At 36.9% G+C, this 22,450-nt stretch overlaps 1 protein-coding gene across 1 annotated transcript; it reads right to left on the reverse strand.

Moving 5' to 3' along the window:
- Positions 1-1,246: 1,246 nt before the first annotated feature.
- Positions 1,247-22,450, reverse strand: LOC121420577. The gene is made up of 6 exons (XM_041615240.1): positions 22,381-22,450; positions 10,635-10,829; positions 9,277-9,438; positions 4,425-4,503; positions 2,875-2,945; positions 1,247-1,569 (listed from the first exon to the last, which is right to left on the reverse strand). The coding sequence occupies exons 1-6, from the start codon at positions 22,448-22,450 to the stop codon at positions 1,301-1,303; spliced, it is 846 nt and encodes a 281-aa protein (XP_041471174.1). The 3' UTR covers positions 1,247-1,300.

Consider the following 22,450-nt stretch of genomic DNA (forward strand, 5'->3'; position numbering starts at 1 on the left):
CTCTAATTTGCTATTTCATTCATATGGATATAAGTAATTTTCAATTCTTTAAGTCTATAAAATAAACGAATAGTATTCTCAAAATATCCAGATCCACTGCAAATCCGTACGGCTCTCTTTTGAATTTTAAAATCAAGTTTGTATTTACTTGATTGTATGCCAATTGTATGGAGGCTTAATTGCGCCATCCATATGTTCAGATAATCATCTTGTTACATATACATCCTTCAGAAAAAAATGAACAGAAGATCTAGCCATGTCTATCAAATGACGTGTATTCATCCTGGATTATGATCAGATGACACGACGAAGACAAAGATATTTTCATCATCTCATCATCTTTTTAAGGATGATAGGTATGACAAGATGATTATATTTGAAAATCTGGGTGGCATCTATAGGCTTCTACAATATTGCAATATGAAATGCTAGAGTGAATGATTTGTGAATTAGAAGCTTTAATACGAAGTGGTATTATCGAGACTATGGGATTCAATACCATCTGACACAAAAGATCTTTGCCTTATTGGAACTTCCATGTATGTACCCTATCCTCAAAGCTATCCGGAATTAAACCTTTAGTCTCCCTCCTCTTGAGAATGCATCCATATTTTCCTTCGTTTAATTTGATATACCATAAATTCCGGATGCTTCATTTTAGTAATAATGATAATAATTGTAGTATTTGTTCTGGTATAGCTACGACATATATATATATGAAGTGAATTTGTTTTCAAAATGGACGATACAGTCATGACAAATTTACCCTTATGATTAATTTGTAGAACCCCTCCTCCATTCCCACTTAACTTTATGTCTTTTTTTTACATTGTAATAACAGATTAAAATATAGCTATAATTAGGTCGTTTATTTTGGGAAACACCTCTTACGTATTGAATCTAATTTCTTTCACACGTTTTCACATGCTCCCCCTTGCCCCCATTGCTTTAATGTTTGTGTTTTTTTTAATCAAAATGTGTTTTGATGAAATTTGATTCTACGTATTCTAATTCATTTTTAATGTTCATAATTATGTTTATAAACTATCAACCGGTGAAGGGGAAACTTAAATAGGAACTAGTGTCCTTATGTCTATCCCTGACCAACGGTCAATGGGTCTTGCAATTTTCGTGTATTTGTAATTTCTTGTACTCCTTTTGCCAGAAATAAAATAAAAAAAAATAAATACCAAAAAATTGACAAAGGTTGCGTACATTCTCGTGCATGTACATGTACGTGACCTTGACGTATGTACTCATTGTGTAAAAATTCATTCACCCGGCTTGATGTGCGATATCTCTACATTATCTCACATTTCCCTCTGGGCAGTGGCTCCTTCTCTTTTCGAAAGTGGAACGTGATGTTATCATCGGCTCTCTTGATACAGGCTTCCAGGATCTTGAGAAGAGCAATGTGTTTCTTAGAATCCATCTCGTGGTTCGAAGCTGTGTAGTTCTCAATGAAGAATAGACTGTTCTTCTCCATACCAGCTCTGGTGATGTCGCCAACGATCTCTTCCTGGTTCAAGATGCTGTTAGCGAAGGTCACAACCATGATCGGATACGAGCCTGCATGATGATGATGGTGATGACGATGATGGTGGTGATGAAGATGGTAAAAAGTGGTGATGATGATGATAACGATGAAGATCGTGATGAGGATTATGAAAGTGATATTGAATACGGTGGTGATAATGACGAAAATGGTGAGGGTGATGATTGTAAAAAAGATAATGGTGATATGTAAATAAAAATATATTTAGCATGTTTAGTAGCAGTACACTCCAAATTCCAAGAATTTAAACAAATCCAGATTGGATACTGACCAGCCGAAAGCTGTATTAATTTCAAATCTTATATAACACCTGCTTTTGCAAACTTTGCTCATTCACCTAAAGACGACAAGAACACACTTGTCGAAACGTCGAGTTTGGGTGGTTCTTTTCAGGACCAATATTTGCCCGAGAAAGATACATGGTGTATCGTGAAACCTACAGCACTATGTCATTGAACCAATACCTTCAAAACATCCAAAACCCAAACAATGGTCAGGAGAAAAAGACTACAAGATTTTTCAAGTTACCTCATATTGGTAAAGCATCAAAGGAACTTGAAAAGAGAATCAACATTATGGTTAAACAATATTGCCAAGATCTTCATATTACTCTTTCTTTCTCATCTTTCAAGCTCAGTTCTTTACTTTCTGTTAAAGACTCCATTCCCCAGGCAGGCCAGGAGCTTCGTGCTCGTGTCATATATCAATTTACATAAATTGGTCAAACCAAGCGTCATTAGAAGACACGAGTACAGGAGCAGCTGGGAATGTACAAGAACTCCCATATCTGGAAACACATGCAATCATCACCCCAAAGCTTGTTAGAATGCAATACCCACTGTTTCAAAATTCTCGATACTGCTCAAACAGATTTTCAACTAAAAATAAAAGAAAGGTTTTTCATCAAATGGAAACAACCTCAACTAAACCAACAGGTGTACAATTACCAAATAATGCTATCCATTTAATTTAACCCACCCCTATCTGATAAATCCATAGACTTTGTAAAAATGTTTTACTTCATTCCATTTAGCTATTGAATTCACACCTTGTAATCCTGTGTAACTACATTCTTGAAATTTTTATTTGACATCCTAACTGTATAAATACCAATGACTATTAATAATTTTCAGGCTGAGGATGAGGTGCGACACCTCGAAACATATTCCGTTTATTAAAATGTTATGTTATATTCTTTATTTTTGTCTTCAATTTAGTATCATGTCGTTCTTTTGGAAATACAGCACTATATTTTACGTGTTAAAAGTAAAAAAAAAATGCAATGGTAATAACTTTTTTTTAACGATAAGACAACTTACCGAACTCTTGCCTGATTTCTGTTACAAGTGACGATATGAATTCACGACAATGCTGTATTCCAGTAGCAGAGCTAGGAAATAAAATACAAATAAAATGATAACGATGACGGTGAAAGTGATAATTTGTGTGGCGACGCAGCGGACTCGATGCGATTTGCAATATTCAATTAATACGAGGTGCCTGCCCCAAGCGTTTGTGCATAGAGAACACATTTGCACCACGACGCTGGACGAACCCTAAAACACAGCAAATGCATTGAAAACGTCCGTCAAATCACAATGAACAGCTGGGAGGCCTTTGTCGAAAATTGGTGAATAGGAGTAGCAGCTTTCTCCTACGCTTTGGAGCTGAAAAAAATGCAAATATGACGTTTGTCCATTACACTCTAAAAATGAAGTGCTAATTTAGCTCTTAAACAGCGTGTGTAGTGAGTGCACTTCGGAGTGCTGATTTGTCTAGTTCAAATTTGAACTAAGACAAATCAGCACTCCGAAGTGCAGTCACTAAATACACGCTCTTTAAGAGCTAAATTAGCACTTCATTTTTTAGAGTGTATATAGTCCAGGAAGAAACTGATGCCTCGATTCACCAACCATCGACAAAGACTTCAATGTCATGAAAGGCACTTGACAATACATTCTCGATGTTCTTGGAAGCGGTCTGCCTCGCGGTTGCGAAAACAACCGAATAAGGTGAGTAACCTAGATCCCTACATCGTTCCGAACATCTCAAATAGGGCCTGTAAAACTGTGCATTCTATTTTTTTATGAAACGAGAGAATGCATTTCTAGATGATAGTTCGCTTAAATTACTTCATATCTTCTAGGATTGTCGCGTTAATTTTTTTTGATATGATTTATCTAGGCCCCATCATTCAGACTATATTGGAGAAAATGAACCCACAAACATTGCAAGTCTATACAATATTAAATAGGGGTACGTCAGGCTGAAAAATATAAATATAAACACAATAATAACAAATCAACTGCATTAAAAGAAAATTCCAAAACCCTTTGGAAAAGCAGTCCATGTATTTCGGTATGACCGATTAAAGTGCCAATGACGTCATTTTTCCCCCTCTCTCTATTTAACACACACCCCACAGACACCCTAACACGCCCCTCTCACACATAAAGGTCTCCATCATAGGCGGATATCTCTCCCCAAAGATAGGGGGACAAGGGGCTGAAAATTTTGACAGGCAAAACAAAAAATAAATCACACAAAAAGTAGCGTCACCTTGTCCAAAATGCACGTTTTATTTCGATTTTGAATGATATAATTCTTTCCACCAAAAATAGTAAGGGGACATTTGATATTGTGTCCCCCCTTAATATTTTGACTAGGGGGGACGCGTCCCCCCTGGGATTTTCGCCCATGGTCCCCACCCATACACATCCATTCACCCTCACGCAAGCACTCACACAAATACACCCCAAAATCAGACGAGCGGACACATCTACACACGTGCATACCCACACAGATATGCACATAACAAACATGACAAATAAAAGACAGAATGAACGGATAGATGTGCATAATTACATACTTGTATTTAAGGATGAAGATGGGACAGTCGATCCTTTCTCCAGCTGTCCAAGAACGAGTGTCGATTCCTCGGTTTCCAGCTGTTTGGAAGAAAATGTTAAAGATGAAACGGTTGAATAACAGTGATTACTCTGTTCGAAATACAATGTACTTCAAAAACTGATAAACAAGCTCACAATAACATGTTGCCAGGTTCATTTTCTTCATATTTGAAGAAATTGAAAAAGATATATTTTTGGAAAGGTTATTGTATATTAAGGAATTAGAATAACAATGTGTTACCTCTAAGGACGCCCTCTTAGATATTACAAAATAGCCGTCAAGTACAGGGTTATGTCCTGGATTCTAAAATTACTTATGACCATTGAATGCAATTTTTATAGAATAAGGACTTATACTTGCTAAATTATCTGAAAATTTTAATCCAAGCCTTGGTAAAGTATTGAAACCACACTATGACAAAAGTTCATTGACCCTATATGACCTTGAACATGTGACATGAAACTCATGCAAGAAAATCCGTGATACGTCATAATCACTTTTTCAGTTAAGTTGACTTTGTCAAAAACTTTAATCCTCAAATTGATATCCCAATATGGTCAAAGCTCATTGACCCTTACTGACCATTGACCAAGACCATGATATCCGAAACACATGCCAAATATGTCATTCATAAGGCATATGCGACACCCTGGTTTAACATGTCCCTTACTGAAAGATAAAATTTAGTTGCATTATTTGGAACATGTGCTTGATTCTTGCAATTAGTAGAAAGATATACAAAAAATAATGTCATTGAAATGATTTTGTTTCTGAAAAGTTGCTTATTTGATACCATTAGTTTTTCCTGATCTCAGAAATAGTGGTTTAGTGCAAAATGTAACATTCAAGGTTACTTAGAAGCAGATATATTACCTGATTTCGTTGGCAATTTTGTAGGCTCGGCGTAAAAATGGCAGAGGTAAAAATGGCAAAGATTAAAATGGCAGAGGTAAAAATGGCTAAGGTAAAAATGCAGAGGTAAAAATGGCAGAGGTAAAAATGGCAGAGGTAAAAATGGCAGAGGTAAAAATGGCAAAGGTAAAAATGGCAGAGGTAAAAATGGCAGAGGTAAAAATGGCAGAGGTAAAAATGGCAAAGGTAAAAATGGCAGAGGTAGAAATGGCAAAGGTAAAAATGGCAGAGGTAGAAATGGCAGAGGTAAAAATGGCAGAGGTAAAAATGGCAGAGGTAAAAATGGCAGAGGTAAAAATGGCAAAGGTAAAAATGGCAGAGGTAAAAATGGCAGAGGTAAAAATGGCAGAGGTAGAAATGGCAAAGGTAGAAATGGCAGAGGTAGAAATGGCAAAGGTAGAAATGGCAGAGGTAGAAATGGCAGATGTAAAAATGGCAGAGGTAAAAATGGCAGAGGTAGAAATGGCAGAGGTAAAAATGGCAGAGGTAAAAATGGCAGAGGTAAAAATGGCAGAGGTAAAAATGGCAGAGGTAAAAATGGCAGAGGTAAAAATGGCAGAGGTAGAAATGGCAGAGGTAAAAATGGCAGAGGTAAAAATGGCAGAGGTAAAAATGGCAGAGGTAAAAATGGCAGAGGTAGAAATGGCAGAGGTAAAAATGGCAGAGGTAAAAATGGCAAAGGTAAAAATGGCAGAGGTAAAAATGGCAGAGGTAGAAATGGCAGAGGTAGAAATGGCAGAGGTAAAAATGGCAGAGGTAAAAATGGCAGAGGTAAAAATGGCAAAGGTAAAAATGGCAGACGTAAAAATGGCAGAGGTAAAAATGGCAGAGGTAGAAATGGCAAAGGTAAAAATGGCAGAGGTAAAAATGGCAGAGGTAAAAATGGCAGAGGTAAAAATGGCAGAGGTAAAAATGGCAGAGGTAAAAATGGCAGAGGTAAAAATGGCAGAGGTAAAAATGGCAGAGGTAAAAATGGCAGAGGTAAAAATGGCAAAGGTAAAAATGGCAGAGGTAAAAATGGCAGAGGTAAAAAGGATAACACTTGAGTTGGTCTTTTTTTTCTGGACTTACATACACGACCTTCTCATGTCAAATCGCTCTTCTAATATTCAAATTTGAAGAACACTTTGGATCCCAAATATTGTACTTAAAGGAGAATGAAACCATTGAAACTAGATAGCTTGTGTGAAAACAAAAAAATCAAAGAAACAGACCAACGAAAGTTTGAGAAAAATCGGACAAATAATGAGAAAGTTATGAGCATTTGAATATTGCGATCACTAATGCTATGGAGATAGCAAATTTGCAATGCGACAAAGATGTGTGATGTCACTTGTGAACAACTTTCCCCATTACTTTAGTATACATTTCACATGAATTGCCTCTTTTATCACATCCATCCATAAATTATACTGTTCTTTCTACATGAGGGCATGTAATACATATTTTTTTAAGAATACATCATGGATAAAGAGTTTGTATCATTATAAGAAAAAGCAAAAAGAGACATTTTTAGGGTATTTTATAGTCCACCACAGGAAAAGTTGTTCATCAGTGACATCACACATCCTTGTCGCACTGCCAATGTGAGGATCTCCATAGCATTAGTGATTGCAATATTCAAATGCTCATAATTTTCACTATTTGTCCGCTTTTTCTCAAACTTTCTTTATTCTTATTCTTTGATTTTTCTGTTTTTTCACAAGCCTATTTGTTCCAAAGGTTTCATTCCCCTTTAATCCATTACAGGGGAAATTCACACTGACATACAGTTTATTAAAATGATATTGGTGAGGGTTTTAGGGAATCCATCAATGATTTAAAAAGCTACTAAATTATAGATGTTAATGGGGACGTCATCTGCGAGCAGTTTTCCCCATATATGGTGTAATAAAAAATATCAATGAAATGTCATTTTCTAAAAAAAAATTAAAATGGTTTTAATTGTACCTTAAGTATATTAACATACAAATAATTTGCATCCGCTCCTGAAAGATTTTTTTTAGCAACCATGAACCACTGATTAAGAAATTGAAAAGTAGACATTTTGGTGCATAAAATACGGGGTAGTTACTGGTATATGACGTCACAGATCAAAAACTCAAGCTTCTAATAGCCTAACTTTCTTAATCTTTGATGGGTTTTCTGCAAACCTTCACCAAAATATTTTTTCTGCTATTTTTACAGGGTGAATTTCCCCTTTAAAACAGGTCGATAGAATGGTACCTAAGAAATACCTAGAAATTTAAATCCCTGATTCGCTACACATTTCAAAATTCATGCGGTACCCGTTACCATAGAAACTAGTTAAGGAACCTGACATCCACTTGGACTAGCTGCATGAGCACTAGTTGTTATTATTACATAATTTACATTAAACTAAAATACGTATCACATCAATATTTATTCGGATCGGTTATGATGTTGAAATATGTAAAATTACTTTTATTACAGAACGTTTTGTTATTTTTCTGTTATCAAAGTAATGTAAGTGGTTCAAAGAAAAATCTCGAACTCGTCTATTTCAGTATGTTAATGATAGCGCACATTGGTGTTTACATTTCAATTCGTTTGGTATGTGTGATTAAGTGCTGTTCCACTATACGAACTGGCCAAAATAAATCCTTTCACTCACTATGGAAATTATTTTGGCATGAAAATGTTTAATAATATCAACGATATAAAGTATAGACCAAAAGTGTGAAAAAATCCAAAAAAATCTCATCAGTTCATAATACTTATTTTGTCGATAGGAGTCCATTCAAGGTCAAAAATCATGACTGATATTAACTGGAAAGGCTCTATTTTTGCCCTTGTTGATCTAGCATGTCATGATCTTTACCTCTGTCATGATCTTTACCTCTGCCATTTTTACCTCTGCCATTTTTACCTCTGCCATTTTTACCTATGCCATTTCTACCTCTGCCATTTTTACCTCTGCCATTTTTACCTCTGCCATTTTTACGCGGCACCATTTTGTAAAATCCAAGATGGAGGCCTTATAGGCCTCAGTGCAAATGCAAACATTGTTATGCTGATTCTTCATACAATAACCTTTCAAAAATGGATAATTTTCAATGTCTTCCCCAAACCTGGCGAAATTACGTAGCGATCTGTCTCTGAGACATGGTGATATGCAGATCTTTTTTTTTTGCTCGGCAGACACGATGCACAAACCTTTTCGACAAAACTCAATGACCGAGCTTGTCGTTGGGGCGCTTTTCCATTTTGTAAAGTAAAAATTGAAGGGTTTTGTAAAGAATTTTCAGTGATTTTTTTTCCTAAATTATTTTCTGGCCGTGGGGCACTTATTCAACTGATTTTCGGTTTAAAAAATGAATAAAATTCTTTAATTATATTTTATAGATTGTTGGTCTTATTCATATTATCGTTGTATCTATATTATTTTGAGTGTTACATGTACCTTCCGATAGTGTCTGTAAAATTCATATAATTGGTTGAAAAATCTTTAAAATTTAAAGTATGCCTCCTTATTTCAATCATTAAAAAAAAAATAACATAACTGGGTGCAAGAAGCGTTTGGCGATTTTCGCAAGTCATTAAAAATCCTTATATATATATATATATACTTACCAACTCATCAATGCGCTTGACAGCTGCTTTGCTTAAGTCAGGGTAATTAATGCTTCAGAACTTTAGAGCAATTTGAACTTAAGTGATATACAAAGTATTGTTATTATTATTATAACTGTTCTTTTCCAAGACTATACCAAAAACATGAGCACATACAACTTGAAAGAGAGGGAGAGGGGAACATCACACGCAAAAGTATGGCAGGCATTTTCGATTATCAGGGATGGGGGATCAATATCCCAGTGGGGGTTAATACTGTCGATTGTAAGCAGAAAAAATGGGGGGGAAAAGGCAAAATACTCAACTGATTTCATACATTACATCCCAAACTTTGTGATAACCCATATCCGATAGTCCACGTGTATCGAAAGTTGTAACCTGATCGGTAAGTATAGCAGGGTCTCGGAATATAGTCTCCCCTCCTTGCCCTAACGTATTGCTCTCGATGTAGATCTGCTCCCATACACCTTTGTAATTAAGTGGAAATGAAAAATGAAAAAATGAAAACTGGTCCCCAAGTAATACAGAAATCTTCTCTTTTGGGTGAAAATAGGCGTAATTCATTCCGTAAATGGATGTGTGACAGATGTAAGTAATAAGTAATGTACTGCGGATTTTGCATAAAACGAATTTATTGCAATCAAACGAACACTGTAAAAAATGATGTGCTAATAGCACTTACAGTGCTTGTATATTGACTGCACTACAAGTGCTGATTTTCTAGTTCAAATTGAAACTAGAAAATCAGCACTCGTAGTGCAGTCAATATAAAAGCACTGTAACTGTTAAATTAGCACTTCATTTTTTACAGCGAAGAAAGAACTGACTTCATGTTGCTTCGCTTAAAGAAATACAACAGAATGTGCAAACGCACCGTGTTGAACTAGTATACAATATATCATAAATGAGCAAGCATACCCTAATGGAATAAACAGTGTCGCCTAGTGTGTGCCACAATTTGTTCACAGAAAACAATGCAAAATCACTTTCACACTAATACCTTGGTCACATTTGCTCTACGGCGGTCTAACGGCGAGTCGAAAACAGCCGTTTAATTAATTTTAATTAAAACTACCTATATGTACATGTACTGTAGTTGGTACAAAAAATGTTGAAACGGCTGTTTTCGACTCGTCGTACGGCCGCCGTAGAGCAAATGTGACCATGGTATTAGACTTAAATTTAAGCATATATTAACAGTGTGAATCAATACGTTCATATAGTCGACCATGTGAACACGCTGTGTACAGTCACACTATCGAGGTATCCACAGTGTGAACATATCTTCACAGTGTTTAATTTGTACGTTTTAAAAGTTTGAGTAATATTTTCACTGTGTGACGACACTGTGATCACACTGTATGGCACTTTTTCTTTTGGCAGGTTGATGCCACAATGAATGGATGAAATTAACATGAAATGATATTTCTGCTGAAATGGAAACACAGGATCATAATTATAAGAGCTAAATTTGCAACATAACTCTGGATTTCGCCAATCATCACCCCCTTTTAGATTGTTTTTGGAGCCTGATATTGCAATCATAAAACGAATAAAATTTGCCCATAACTACCACATAATTAACCATAATTGATTTAAAAAGCAGAAAATTTTACATCAAGCTAACGTGATGAAATGTAAAATGCTTGTACTGAAAACAAACCTTTGTAGGCAAAGCGAAGAGAGTTGAGAAAGGCACTCTTGCCTGAGTCTTGCACTCCGAAGACACCTAGTTTAACCTTGGATGGTTTTTCGAAGCTAGACCCTGCATCTCTGATCGTCCAATTACCAGGTCGGTAATTTTGGATCCTTTCACGGAGTCGTCGAATTTCAGCTGGCAAGCGTAAAACATGAATTTCTAACAAGAATGTAAAAAAAAAATCGAACAGTTGTCACTGATATTATTGCATTGTATTGCCTAGAAGTTGAACATAGTTATTATAATTATTATTTAAAAAACATTTGATTGTACTACATGTATATTCGAGCCCGTAAAACCCAACAAAAAACAGATTATTCACAGTGTATACAAGGTTGTATGCAATTTATACAGTTGTGCCTATTCCCCTCGCTCTGCTCTCTACTATACGGGGTGGCATAGCGAAAACGTTTGGTGCAAGATGAATTTTTGAATCGGTCAAAGTCAAATGTAGGCCAAAATTCAAGAGGGAGTTTCATAATATTATTCTCAACCGATCAAAATGTACTACGGTGGCCAATATTGGGCCCCATGCTATCTCTTAACAAAATGGCGTGCAGATAGGGGGGGGGGGGGTCTCTTGGCCTCCCCCCGCAAAAACAGAAGAAAATTCACGAACAAGGAAAAAAGGAAGACAAAGTAAAGAGAGAAGGGTGAAATAAAATATTATTTTCTGAATTTTATGTCAAAATCTATCACAAAATTTGGATTTTGTAATAAAATGTCGACACTTTTGCTGGCTTGTTTCATTCGCAACTTTTTGAAATCGATTTTTGTGCGATACGCCATATCTAGCCCGCTCGAAATTACTGATTACGCCACTGCCCTGATATCTTGATAGTTTTATAATGCACGGAAATTCCCAGTGCCATTCATAGAGCTCGGAGTAGTCTAATGGTTCTGACTTTCCGAGGGTCATGGATTCGAATCACAGTCATGTCATTATCCTTGATATAAATATATTGTCATTGTGATATAATTTGTATTCCCCCTTTTATTTTTTTTTTTCAATTTGTTTCCCCTCCACAGGGATTTTATTATTATTCAAACATAACAAGATATCCTTTCAATGACAAATCAAATTAATAACAACGAAATACAGTACAAACAGTAATTGCAACAAATATATAAATTGAACTGTCAGGTTCACATAATAGTAAACAATTTAAGAAACAAGCGAGGAGTAAATGAACAATAATATTCATATGTATAATTGTACATGGAAAGGGAACTGAACAGATCACCTCATGTAAACATGGCACGTAATTGAAACCATTTCTTTGTAAACTTTACCATTTTACAATTTGACTCTGCGATATATTTTTCATTCTTGAAATAGTTCTGAAGTGCAAATTTGATATTTTAAAAAACAGGTAATTGATGTTTTACTCTGGAAGTGTAAATCATTTGCCGTATCACTATCAATAAACAATTTAATGCATGATTACTTGAACCTCTTAAGCCAAATAATTTTTCTTTATTAGAGAAAAATATTCTATTTCCAGTTTTAAGAAATATCCATTGTTCAAACTTGTCCCATATATGTTTAATACATGTACATTCACAAAGTAGATGAGTGACTGTTTCACGGTGTACATTACAAAAAGTACATTCTTTTTGTTGAGCTAAATTAATTTTAAACAATATTTCATTTGTATATAAAATGCGTTGCATTATTTTGAACTGAAACCAACGTAAATTCACATCGGTAGTACAACTGAATCCAATAGAGCAATACGACTGCCATTGCTTGTCATTCATATCGAATATACACTTCCACTTAAGAAAGCTTTTACATTCCACTTTTCTTTTCTTTTTAAGAATCGTATAGATGTGTGAACAACCTTTATCATATTTCATAACAAGTGCTATTGTATCAGGGATAATAGGTTCTTGGAACTTGCTAAAGTGTGTGCCATTGCTAAAACCGTCTCTTATAGCATCACATAATCCACGGTAAAAAAGAAAATTTATTTGAACATTGTATGTTCAATGTTTATGTTCAATGTTTATATCTGGTATTAAGTATTTATTACATCATGTATTTTATAATATCATATATATTAAGTTTCCAGATTTTTGTTAAAGGTGGCAGTGCTAATAAAACTTTCCCTTTCTTGTTGCCTCATTATTTATTTATAAATCATATACACTCTTTTTTTATTCAACTGTTTCCGAGATTTTATCATTATATTGTGAGAAGAAATACTACACGATATACCAGATATTGCCATATTCTCAACTTTTAATTTCCGTTCGGGAATTGTTACCCAAATATTTCACATACTTGTGTATCACAGTAATATCAAACATTAATTAATACACCAATACTTCACAAACATGTGTATCGCAGTAATATCAATAAATGTCAATGCCTGCAGAGGAAGGAGAGAGTAAGGCTAAGAATTAACCACATAGGGGGAACCGGGTCACGAGTCACGTGACCAGCTGGGAGGATGGTGGCTCCACCCAGTGTCCCAGTTGCCTGGGACGGGGATCCCCCTACGAAATATCCGATAATCTTGGCCTTTCCCCGCCATTGGCTCACAGAGCTCTTGGTCATTCCATCCCCTGCATGCTTCGAGAAATGATAATGAAATTGCCAAGTACTAAAAAACAACCAAGATGCATGTCGTTTACAGGTTACAACGTCCTGTTAATAACAACCCCAACCATCCAGCCAAATATTTAACAACCCCAACCAGCCATCCATTTCTTTACAAAACCATATATCAGCCTATGAAGATACATAAATGAATCTTACTAAGCAACAAGACATGCAAACATTTTTAGCCACTCCGTGGACAACTGAAAGTCCAAACTTCCTCTAGAGTATAACCACGAGGCAATAACTTTTTACCAACCATCTGTTGGCCTAAAGTCTTGTTGATAACAACCCCAACCATCCAGCCAATATTTAACAACCCCAACCAGCCAACCAAAATATGTGTATACAACCAAGGAGTTACTCCTAGGTACAACCCCAACCAGCCATCCATTTCTTTACAAAACCATAAAATCAGCCTATGAAGATACATAAATGAATCTTACTAATCAACAAGACATGCAAACTCATTTAGCCACCCCATTGACAACTGAAAGTCCAAACTTCCTCTCGAGTATAACCATGAGGTAATAGCTTTGTACCAACCATCTGTTGGCCAATAGTCTTGTTAATAACAGCCCCAGCCATCCAGCCAAATACTTAACAACCCCAACCAGCCAACCAAAATAATATGTGTACAACCCCAACCAGCCATCCAATTCTATACCAAACCATAACATCAGCCTATGAAGATACATAAATGAATCTTACTAAGCAACAAGACATGCAAACTAATTTAGCCACCCCATGGACAACTGAAAGTCCAAACTTCATCTAAAGTATAACCACGAGGTAATAGCTTTGTACCAACCACCTGTTGGCCTAAAGTCTTGTTGATAACAACCCCAACCATCCAGCCAAATATTTAACAACCCCAACCAGCCAACCAAAATATGTATACAACCAAGGAGTTACTCCTTGGTACAACCCCAACCAGCCATCCACTTCTTTACAAAACCATAAAATCAGCCTATGAAGATACATAAATGAATCTTACTAAGCAACAAGACATGCAAACTCATTTAGCCACCCCATTGACAACTGAAAGTCCAAACTTCCTCTAGAGTATAACCATGAGGTAATAGCTTTGTACCAACCATCTGTTGGCCAATAGTCACGGTTTTCAACCAATTACATGTGTTATGTGTCATAGTAATCATGTTTTACCATTCCCGCACAGTGAATGCTAATTATTCATTCATGCTACCCATTTGTGCCCCATCTCGCATGTTATACTGATAAGATATATATATATTTTTTTTTTTTTCTCTCTCTCTTTTTCTTTTTTCAACCCTTGGGCTAAAAGAAAATCCGCTGATTAAATATATCGACGGAATCCGTAAATGCACCTTAAGGAACATCAATACAGAGGAATGAGGGGTGGGAGGTGGGAAAATGTCTTTCCCGGACGGAAATTAGAAAGTGAATGACTCGATTTCATCCGCGCTGATCGCGCATTCAGAGCATTGGCGCATTTCGGATGTGTAAAATTACCGCGCACGCTTTAATGTGATACAATCCTTCCGGGTGCGCGTTTTGACCGACTTCCCCCAACAGAAGTACACGTGAACTTGACCTCCTTCTGAAGGGCAGTGAACTGGTTCATAGTCAATATTTGTTTACATACTAAAACTTGTATTCTCTCCCAATAGAATTTATTCGATAATCGAATAAACATATTGTGAGAAGAAATACTACACGATATACCAGATATTGCCATATTCTCAACTTTTAATTTCCGTTCGGGAATTGTTACCCAAATATTTCACATACTTGTGTATCACAGTAATATCAAACATTAATTAATACACCAATACTTCACAAACATGTGTATCGCAGTAATATCAATAAATGTCAATGCCTGCAGAGGAAGGAGAGAGTAAGGCTAAGAATTAACCACATAGGGGGAACCGGGTCACGAGTCACGTGACCAGCTGGGAGGATGGTGGCTCCACCCAGTGTCCCAGTTGCCTGGGACGGGGATCCCCCTACGAAATATCCGATAATCTTGGCCTTTCCCCGCCATTGGCTCACAGAGCTCTTGGTCATTCCATCCCCTGCATGCTTCGAGAAATGATAATGAAATTGCCAAGTACTAAAAAACACCCCCAAAACAAATGCCCACAAAACAACACCCATTTTTTTTTTTTTTTTTTTTTTTTTTTTTTTTTGCCAATTCTTGTTCAGTTGCACCAAACTAGTTACCATTAAGCACTGACCAGAACAACTTTCGTACCAAGAAAAGAAACATTGGATAGGCACTGTTTCTGTGTTTCTGTATATCTTGCCATTTGGCAGAAAGAGGTTCTCTGTTCATTAATTAACTCCCAAGTTTATTTTCACTACTACCCATGTCCAATCAGGTGCGAGTGTCCACCCACGCCAATATGACAGATGTGATTGCATTGTAAGGTATAACCAAACCAAATTCAAAACTATCAGCTTGGCTTAATGCCAGTTGCTAACCTTTGAGCAATTCATGCTATTGATCTATTTAATTTATTTTCGGTGTTACTCATTCGTATAATGTTTCTCTTGTATTTCTCTTCGGTATGAGCCGAAGGTAACGTTTGGTTAAAAGGATAATGAACTAATATAAGCATGAGAAAACATTATAAGGGAAGAGAGCAAAAATATTATAGCGTGAAGCCTGCAGGGGGCATGGGGGGAACGCTAGAGGCATGGGGTAATCCAAATTAATCCCCCATGCCGGATGCAGCCAGCATGATTGGTCGTTACCAAGTAATTGCCCCATTCAGCGCGCAGGCGGCATGGGGTCAAAGCAAGGCGAAATTCAGTTTAATCCCCCATGCCGGATGCAGCCTGCATGGGTCTTACGACAACCTCATTCAGCACGCAGGCGGCATGGGGTAAGATCTCGGTGTATTTTCAAATTAATCCCCTATGCCGGACGCAGCCAGCATGGACGCTAACTACTAGGTAATTACCCGTTCAGCACGCAGTCGGCATGGTGTCAAAGTAAAAATACATTCAATGCTAGTTCCGAATGCCGGACGCAGCTCTCCCGCCATATTAATAGTACTAGTAGTCCAGGTTCATTTCACTCCCGTGACACGCCCTTCAGCTCCATGCACGCCCGTTCCCTGGCCACTGCGCTGCCAGCAGACCACGGCTTGCGCCGCATGCTTCGAAATAACTAAAAATTAATAAATAATGTTATGTCGCCTTCATAAGCCTAAATCAAAAAGTGGATAGGTCTGGGGGTTCTTGTTCGCTCTGTAAACTAAATAAATCATGGATGGAATGAATACATTCAGACATGTCGAAACGCATATCAAAATACATTCTTAACCTAATGAAAATGAATTAATGCAACCTTAAGTAAATATGTCGCTCTAGAGGACATTTCTTCCCCGGTTACTTCCACAAAGAGACGCATGATATTTCGGGTCTTCTTTAAGTACAAAGAGAGAAAGATGAAGTGACTCCGTTTTTTCCCCATTTTTGTCATAATGGCGTACGTTTAGTACTCAATTACTTCCGATTTGAAATCAGATGGTGCAAAAGTAACCACTGATTAAATGTCATGGTCACAAAGGTTCATAAAAACTAAAGACGTTTGAGAGAAACAAAATGATTTTCAGTTATGGAAAGGCCGAAGAATTCTCGGGATTTTTGCACTGATTTTTTTTTCGTCCAACGTTACCATCTAACAATACTTTTTTGTAGTCGAAAGATGGTCTTTAGTGCAGCTCACGGCACCCTCTTATGCATTTCGTAAGACCTTAGTAAACATTTTTTGAGACGCTGTTATCATGGTTGTGTCCTGTCGAAAATTTTGGAACTTCTAAAAAAATCAATACTTCAAAGCGGCAGTACTGCCAATAATGGACACTCCGAGTCCTTTACAAAAACTTAAAAACGCAAAACACCAATGCTCGTTTGTAAGAGGACTTAGATACTGTGATGATGACCTCATCGCTTTTTAATACAAGCAACATGTTCCAAAAGTTTCAGTGGGTCATATGAACGTTGTCGGGGGGGGGGGGGGGCGTAAAGTACATTGCAGTCTATGCAATTACCCTTGAGTCCCCCTCCCCCCTCACGCTTCGCCAGCAGTTGCCAAGCAATTATCTCCGTCTATACTCGTGGACATAGCTATTTGGGAGGCTTGAATCAGACTTTAACTCTTATGATGTTTTATTGTTGTTTTTTATGGAAGGAAGTCGTAGAATAACTCTCTTATAAGGAGGGGGGGGGGGGTATGCTTGTCAGTATTTAAAATGTTTAAACGCTCCCTATAGGGGTTCTAAATTGCCCTAAGCAGCCAATTCAAAACCCTTTAATGTTCTTAATAAAAGGTTCTCGAGTCCTAAAAAAACTAAATTTCTGAGCTTTTTCTTGAGGGTTCCAAATAAGAAAGAAATGGGTTCCAATTTGAACTTAATTTCGGATACGTTGCATGTCTTACGACCCCTTTCATTCGCAAAGAAAAAGAAAGCAACGCTCTTAAATACACTTCCATTCATTTTTTTTACTTCTGAACAAATTGTTCTTAACTACTCATTGATCGGTGAGTAGCGCCCCAAACATGCTAAACGAAGTGGAAATCACAAATTTCTCTTTCCAGTATTGAATAGCTGTTACAGCTTATTTCGATTATATTCATTTCACTTTCATAATCCGGCCGGCCCGTGCCCCCCCCCCCCCTTCCCACTTTGAGAAACAAAATATTTTTAATGAAAAAAGTGAATAGAATATAGAATAGAAAATAGAATATTTTTTTTATTTCATATATAGGCCTATAAACAAGAAATAGTGAGTGTATTACGTCTCTGCATTAATACACCAACCAGGACGTACATATCACTGTTTTGAGAAATTAAGTGAATTTGTCAAAATTTCTTATTTCGCATCCGATTTCGATGAACATTTCAATGTTAGGCTTGTTGGATTTTGCTCTTTTTATTCAAATCAACGTTTTGTTGGGTTGGTCGTGTCTTCATGTTGCCGCTTTTATTGAATAGAATGCGAGCGACTTCTTATCCTTAATTGACCACTGGTTTATTTCTAACACAATAGACTGTCTTTTCACTGTTGAATAAATCACTCTCCGCGTCGTTTAAGCAAGGGTTATCACTTTTGTTTCGGTTATTCACAGCCCCACCTCCTGTCAATAGGTCTATATTATTGCTCTCAGAGTTTCCTGTAGGAAATATTAACATCGAGGGAAAGGGGTTAGACGAAGACGATTGCATTATTTGTCTTATTGGGCCAAGTATACCCTCTTAAAATATAATATTATTTGAATAGACCAGTTTTACAAATATTTTCTTCCTGCTAGCTTATTATAGCCTATATGATTTTAGAAATCCTCATTTAAAAACATTTTTCTCAACTAAAATTACCAACACGGGAACAAAATAATAAAAATTTATATTTGCCTACGTGCCTTTTTAAAGCACACCCCCGATGAAATGCCGTAGATATGCAAACGGGGGTAAATCCCAGGGGTAGTCCCCACGAGGAGGACGGGAGTGGCATGTACAGTCACCAAATTTATTTTCCTTTGGATTAAAGCTTGCAAAATATATAAATATTTTGTTGAAAGAGAAATATTAAGTAGTCACTCATATCTGAATTCAAATGTTGTTTAGGTTCTGGGAACCTCTTATTGTTTTATTTGTAGGAATATACACCGATGGCGTACCTACAAAGATCATATCGATTATTGTGATTGTTTTGCGTAAATTTACTTAAAGAAAATCGCTGCAAAGAAAATAAGTGATTTTACTTAAAACTGAAAAAAGTTACAAACTGAATACTTGAGAAAATTAAGGAAGTCGTTATAACATAAATCAATTCAGTAAATACCAAGGCATTTTTAATGTACCAATGATACAGCATTCGATCTCTTTAATACGACATCGGGTGATATCATTTCCTAGCTTCAACGTGTTTAAGACCGTCCATTTTCTTTTATATGTAGTTGGTTTGCATTTTTAAAACCTCTACGAAATCACATGAATAAAATGTTGGTAGAGAGAGAGAGAGGGGAGGGGGTAAAGGGGTATATATAAGGGGGAGAATGTACACGCGTGAATGAACCCTGAGTGCGTCGAAGTTCACATAACACAGAGTTATTTATGAGAAAGCCAAAAAAAAAATCGATAATGCTTTGATTATTACCTCAACACGCCGTTTAACGTTTGAATACATTGCTGGCATCAATGAGCACCGTGTATTCAAAAGAATGATTACTTAGGTCTCTGTTGAATAGAATGAGAGAGACTTCTGACCCTGGGCGTGTTAATCTCGAAAACAATGGAATGTCTTTTCACTGTTAATACATGCACGTTTCACTTCGGTCAATCAAAGGTTAATTTTATTTCGACTCTTCAACTTTAATGGCAGCACTTTTGTTTGTCAGGCCTAATTGCTTCAGATTATTTTCTATCATAAGAAAGAGACACTGAAGGCAAGAGGGGTAGGGCTGATGGGAAGGAACAAAACTGAACGGAGATCGGAGTTGATCGAAGAACTGAAGTGGGGAGGGGGGGGGGGGGGCGATGGGCAGAAAAGAAGGAACAAACTGAACGGAGAACAAGGATGATTAAATGTTTGTAAAGGCCACCGCCCATGCACTTTACGGCTGTTTTATGTGACCAGATTTTTCAAGTAAAACGTAGTAAGACACTATTGTCTAAACCATACAGTTTTTTAAATCCATTAATATGCAACCCTCAAAATGAAATGAAATCCAGAATATAATCGTTATAACGTCGTAGCAATCGTACAATCGATGACGATTTTACCTTTAATCCGAAATAATTGCGTGCAATTATTTAAAATTTCATTATGACTAATTGAACAATAATTTTGAACCTCAATTAGCAAACTTTCAGGAAATGAGCAAAATGAAATTTTTTCCATCAGTTCGTATACCAGTCAATCGATCGCAACGTGAGCGAAGGCCTTTCAAGAACCAGCATTACACCGTTGTATTCAAATTATGAATCCTTTATGAACAAAAAAAACCAAATAATTATTGCACCGATATGGTGCTTTGAGGATGCAATGCCTTATAGTATTTTATTATGTTTTTTAATTTGCATAAAAAATCAGTTTTGCAATCGAAATTGTCGATATTGCGATGTATTAATTGTCTACATATGTTTGCTTTTTTGCGACAGTTAACATAAAACATTAAGCCGTAAATCCGACGAATGAATAAGTCAAGACAATCTTACAATATTGGAGACAAAAGGAAAATGATAAAAGAAATTGTCATGCCAATACCAGCAGCGGATCCAGCCTTCTCTATTAGGGGGGGGGGGGTTCTAGCCATATCGGATTGGCCGATCTAAACTGACTTTTTTATTTGAAGGGTTAGTTCTGTTAGTCACTTCTTAGCTTTATAATATAAATCAACATAAGTATATAATCTCATATTTCAAATATTGCGAGCGCGAGCTATTTTTCAAATTTTATCTGTTTTGTCCCAAAATTTGTTTGTGATCCTGAACAAAATTTTCAGATCAGAGCGTTACATATTTCAACAATCAAATAATGTGAGCGCAAAGCGTGAGCTGATTTTTTTACGTTTCTCCCTGAAGAATGGAAATTCTAAGCACTTATTGTAATCGTAAACAGGATAGGTAATTGATGCGAGCGCAAAGCAAGCGGGTAAAGCATCGAGATTTAGACCTAAAAACTGGATAATCTACTGGATAATCTATTATGTTTTGCAAATCATGAAGAGGATGAGTGCTTGGTAGCCTTCCTACAGTAATAATGCGTGTCCAAAACGCAAGTACGAAATTTTTGGTGTTCGGATCTAAAACTTGACAATATTTTTAACACAGAAAATGCTGCGTATCTCAATAGACATAAGGGCGCGTGTTTCAGATTACACCTAGAATCTGGGCATTCTTTATACATTTTTATCATGAAATCGATGAGGCGAACGAGAACCATAATCTTAAGATATTGGATATTCCGACCTGAAAAATGGTGAATTTAAGCCCTATATTTCAAGCACTTTGTAGGAAAATTGTGAGATGGACATGATATCATTTTTTACATAAAAATTCAACGTCGGAAATAAATGAACGGAAATCTAATCAAAGAAATGAACCAATAATAATAATAATCCGCATTTATCTGGAACTTATCACGTCGTAACGACGTCTCTTAGCGCTTTAAACATAATGATATCATTACCCCGGTCATCGGATCCTGCCATGCTCGCATACGATGTATGCACCTTCTCCACTCCGTGGAGAGCATTAAAAGAATTCCAAACTTGAATCCATTAATAACGATACTATCGATAGAAAGAGCAGCTCAGACGTAGCCTTAGTCACAAAATAGTATAATTGCCAAATCTAAAATTAAGGTAAGACTGTAATTATTGTGATATGAATTGAAAAACACATCTAAGAAAACTAATAGAGGTAAAATATGCATCTTATATACTTATAACATGAAGCATTCAATTCCCGAGAAAGGGAAGTTATGAATAATTAATTTAATTACGTCACTATCTCCGATTTAGTTGAGAAACGGGCCCCAGGATATATTTGTAGCATGCAGGTGGAATGGCAGGATCTATACGGCAGGACGCGGGAGGCATGACGGATTAGAGCAATAGGTGACAAGCTGCAGGCGGAATGGTGGATTAATTTGGAAAAATTTTGCGCCGCAGCACGCAGGGGGCATGGCGGATTATTTTTTGGAACGACCGGTGGTAGGCTGCAGGGGGAATGGTGGATTAATTTATAGAGATTAATAGCGGCAGCACGCAGTGGGCATGACGGATTATGTTTAAGAGCAAGTGATGACCGCCTGCAGGGGGCATGGGGTCCTTAATTGGGGCGTGCTTTAGGGATAGCCTGCAGGGGGAATGCTGTGATATTTTTGCTCTCATCCCTAATAGTATGAATGCCATGGGTTGTGTAATTAAACAACACTTCCCTGCACGTCCAGTGTCTTTCCTTCGCTATTCCCAGATCAATTAAAGGAGTCGCATTCGCCAATCCTGGGACTCAAGAGCTCTCTTATTCATTCAAGTCTTGTCCGGTGAGGGCGAATTGACCCGCCCTATTGAAATCACTAATCAGGATGTCACTTCCTTCGTCTGACCGTTGGATGCCACCTCTGTTGTAGTACCGGTGTTCATGATAGTGTAAGATGTGGTTGATAAATGACGCAT

Source organism: Lytechinus variegatus, chromosome 8, assembly GCF_018143015.1.
Source record: "Lytechinus variegatus isolate NC3 chromosome 8, Lvar_3.0, whole genome shotgun sequence".
NCBI classification, from domain to species: Eukaryota; Metazoa; Echinodermata; class Echinoidea; order Temnopleuroida; family Toxopneustidae; genus Lytechinus; species Lytechinus variegatus.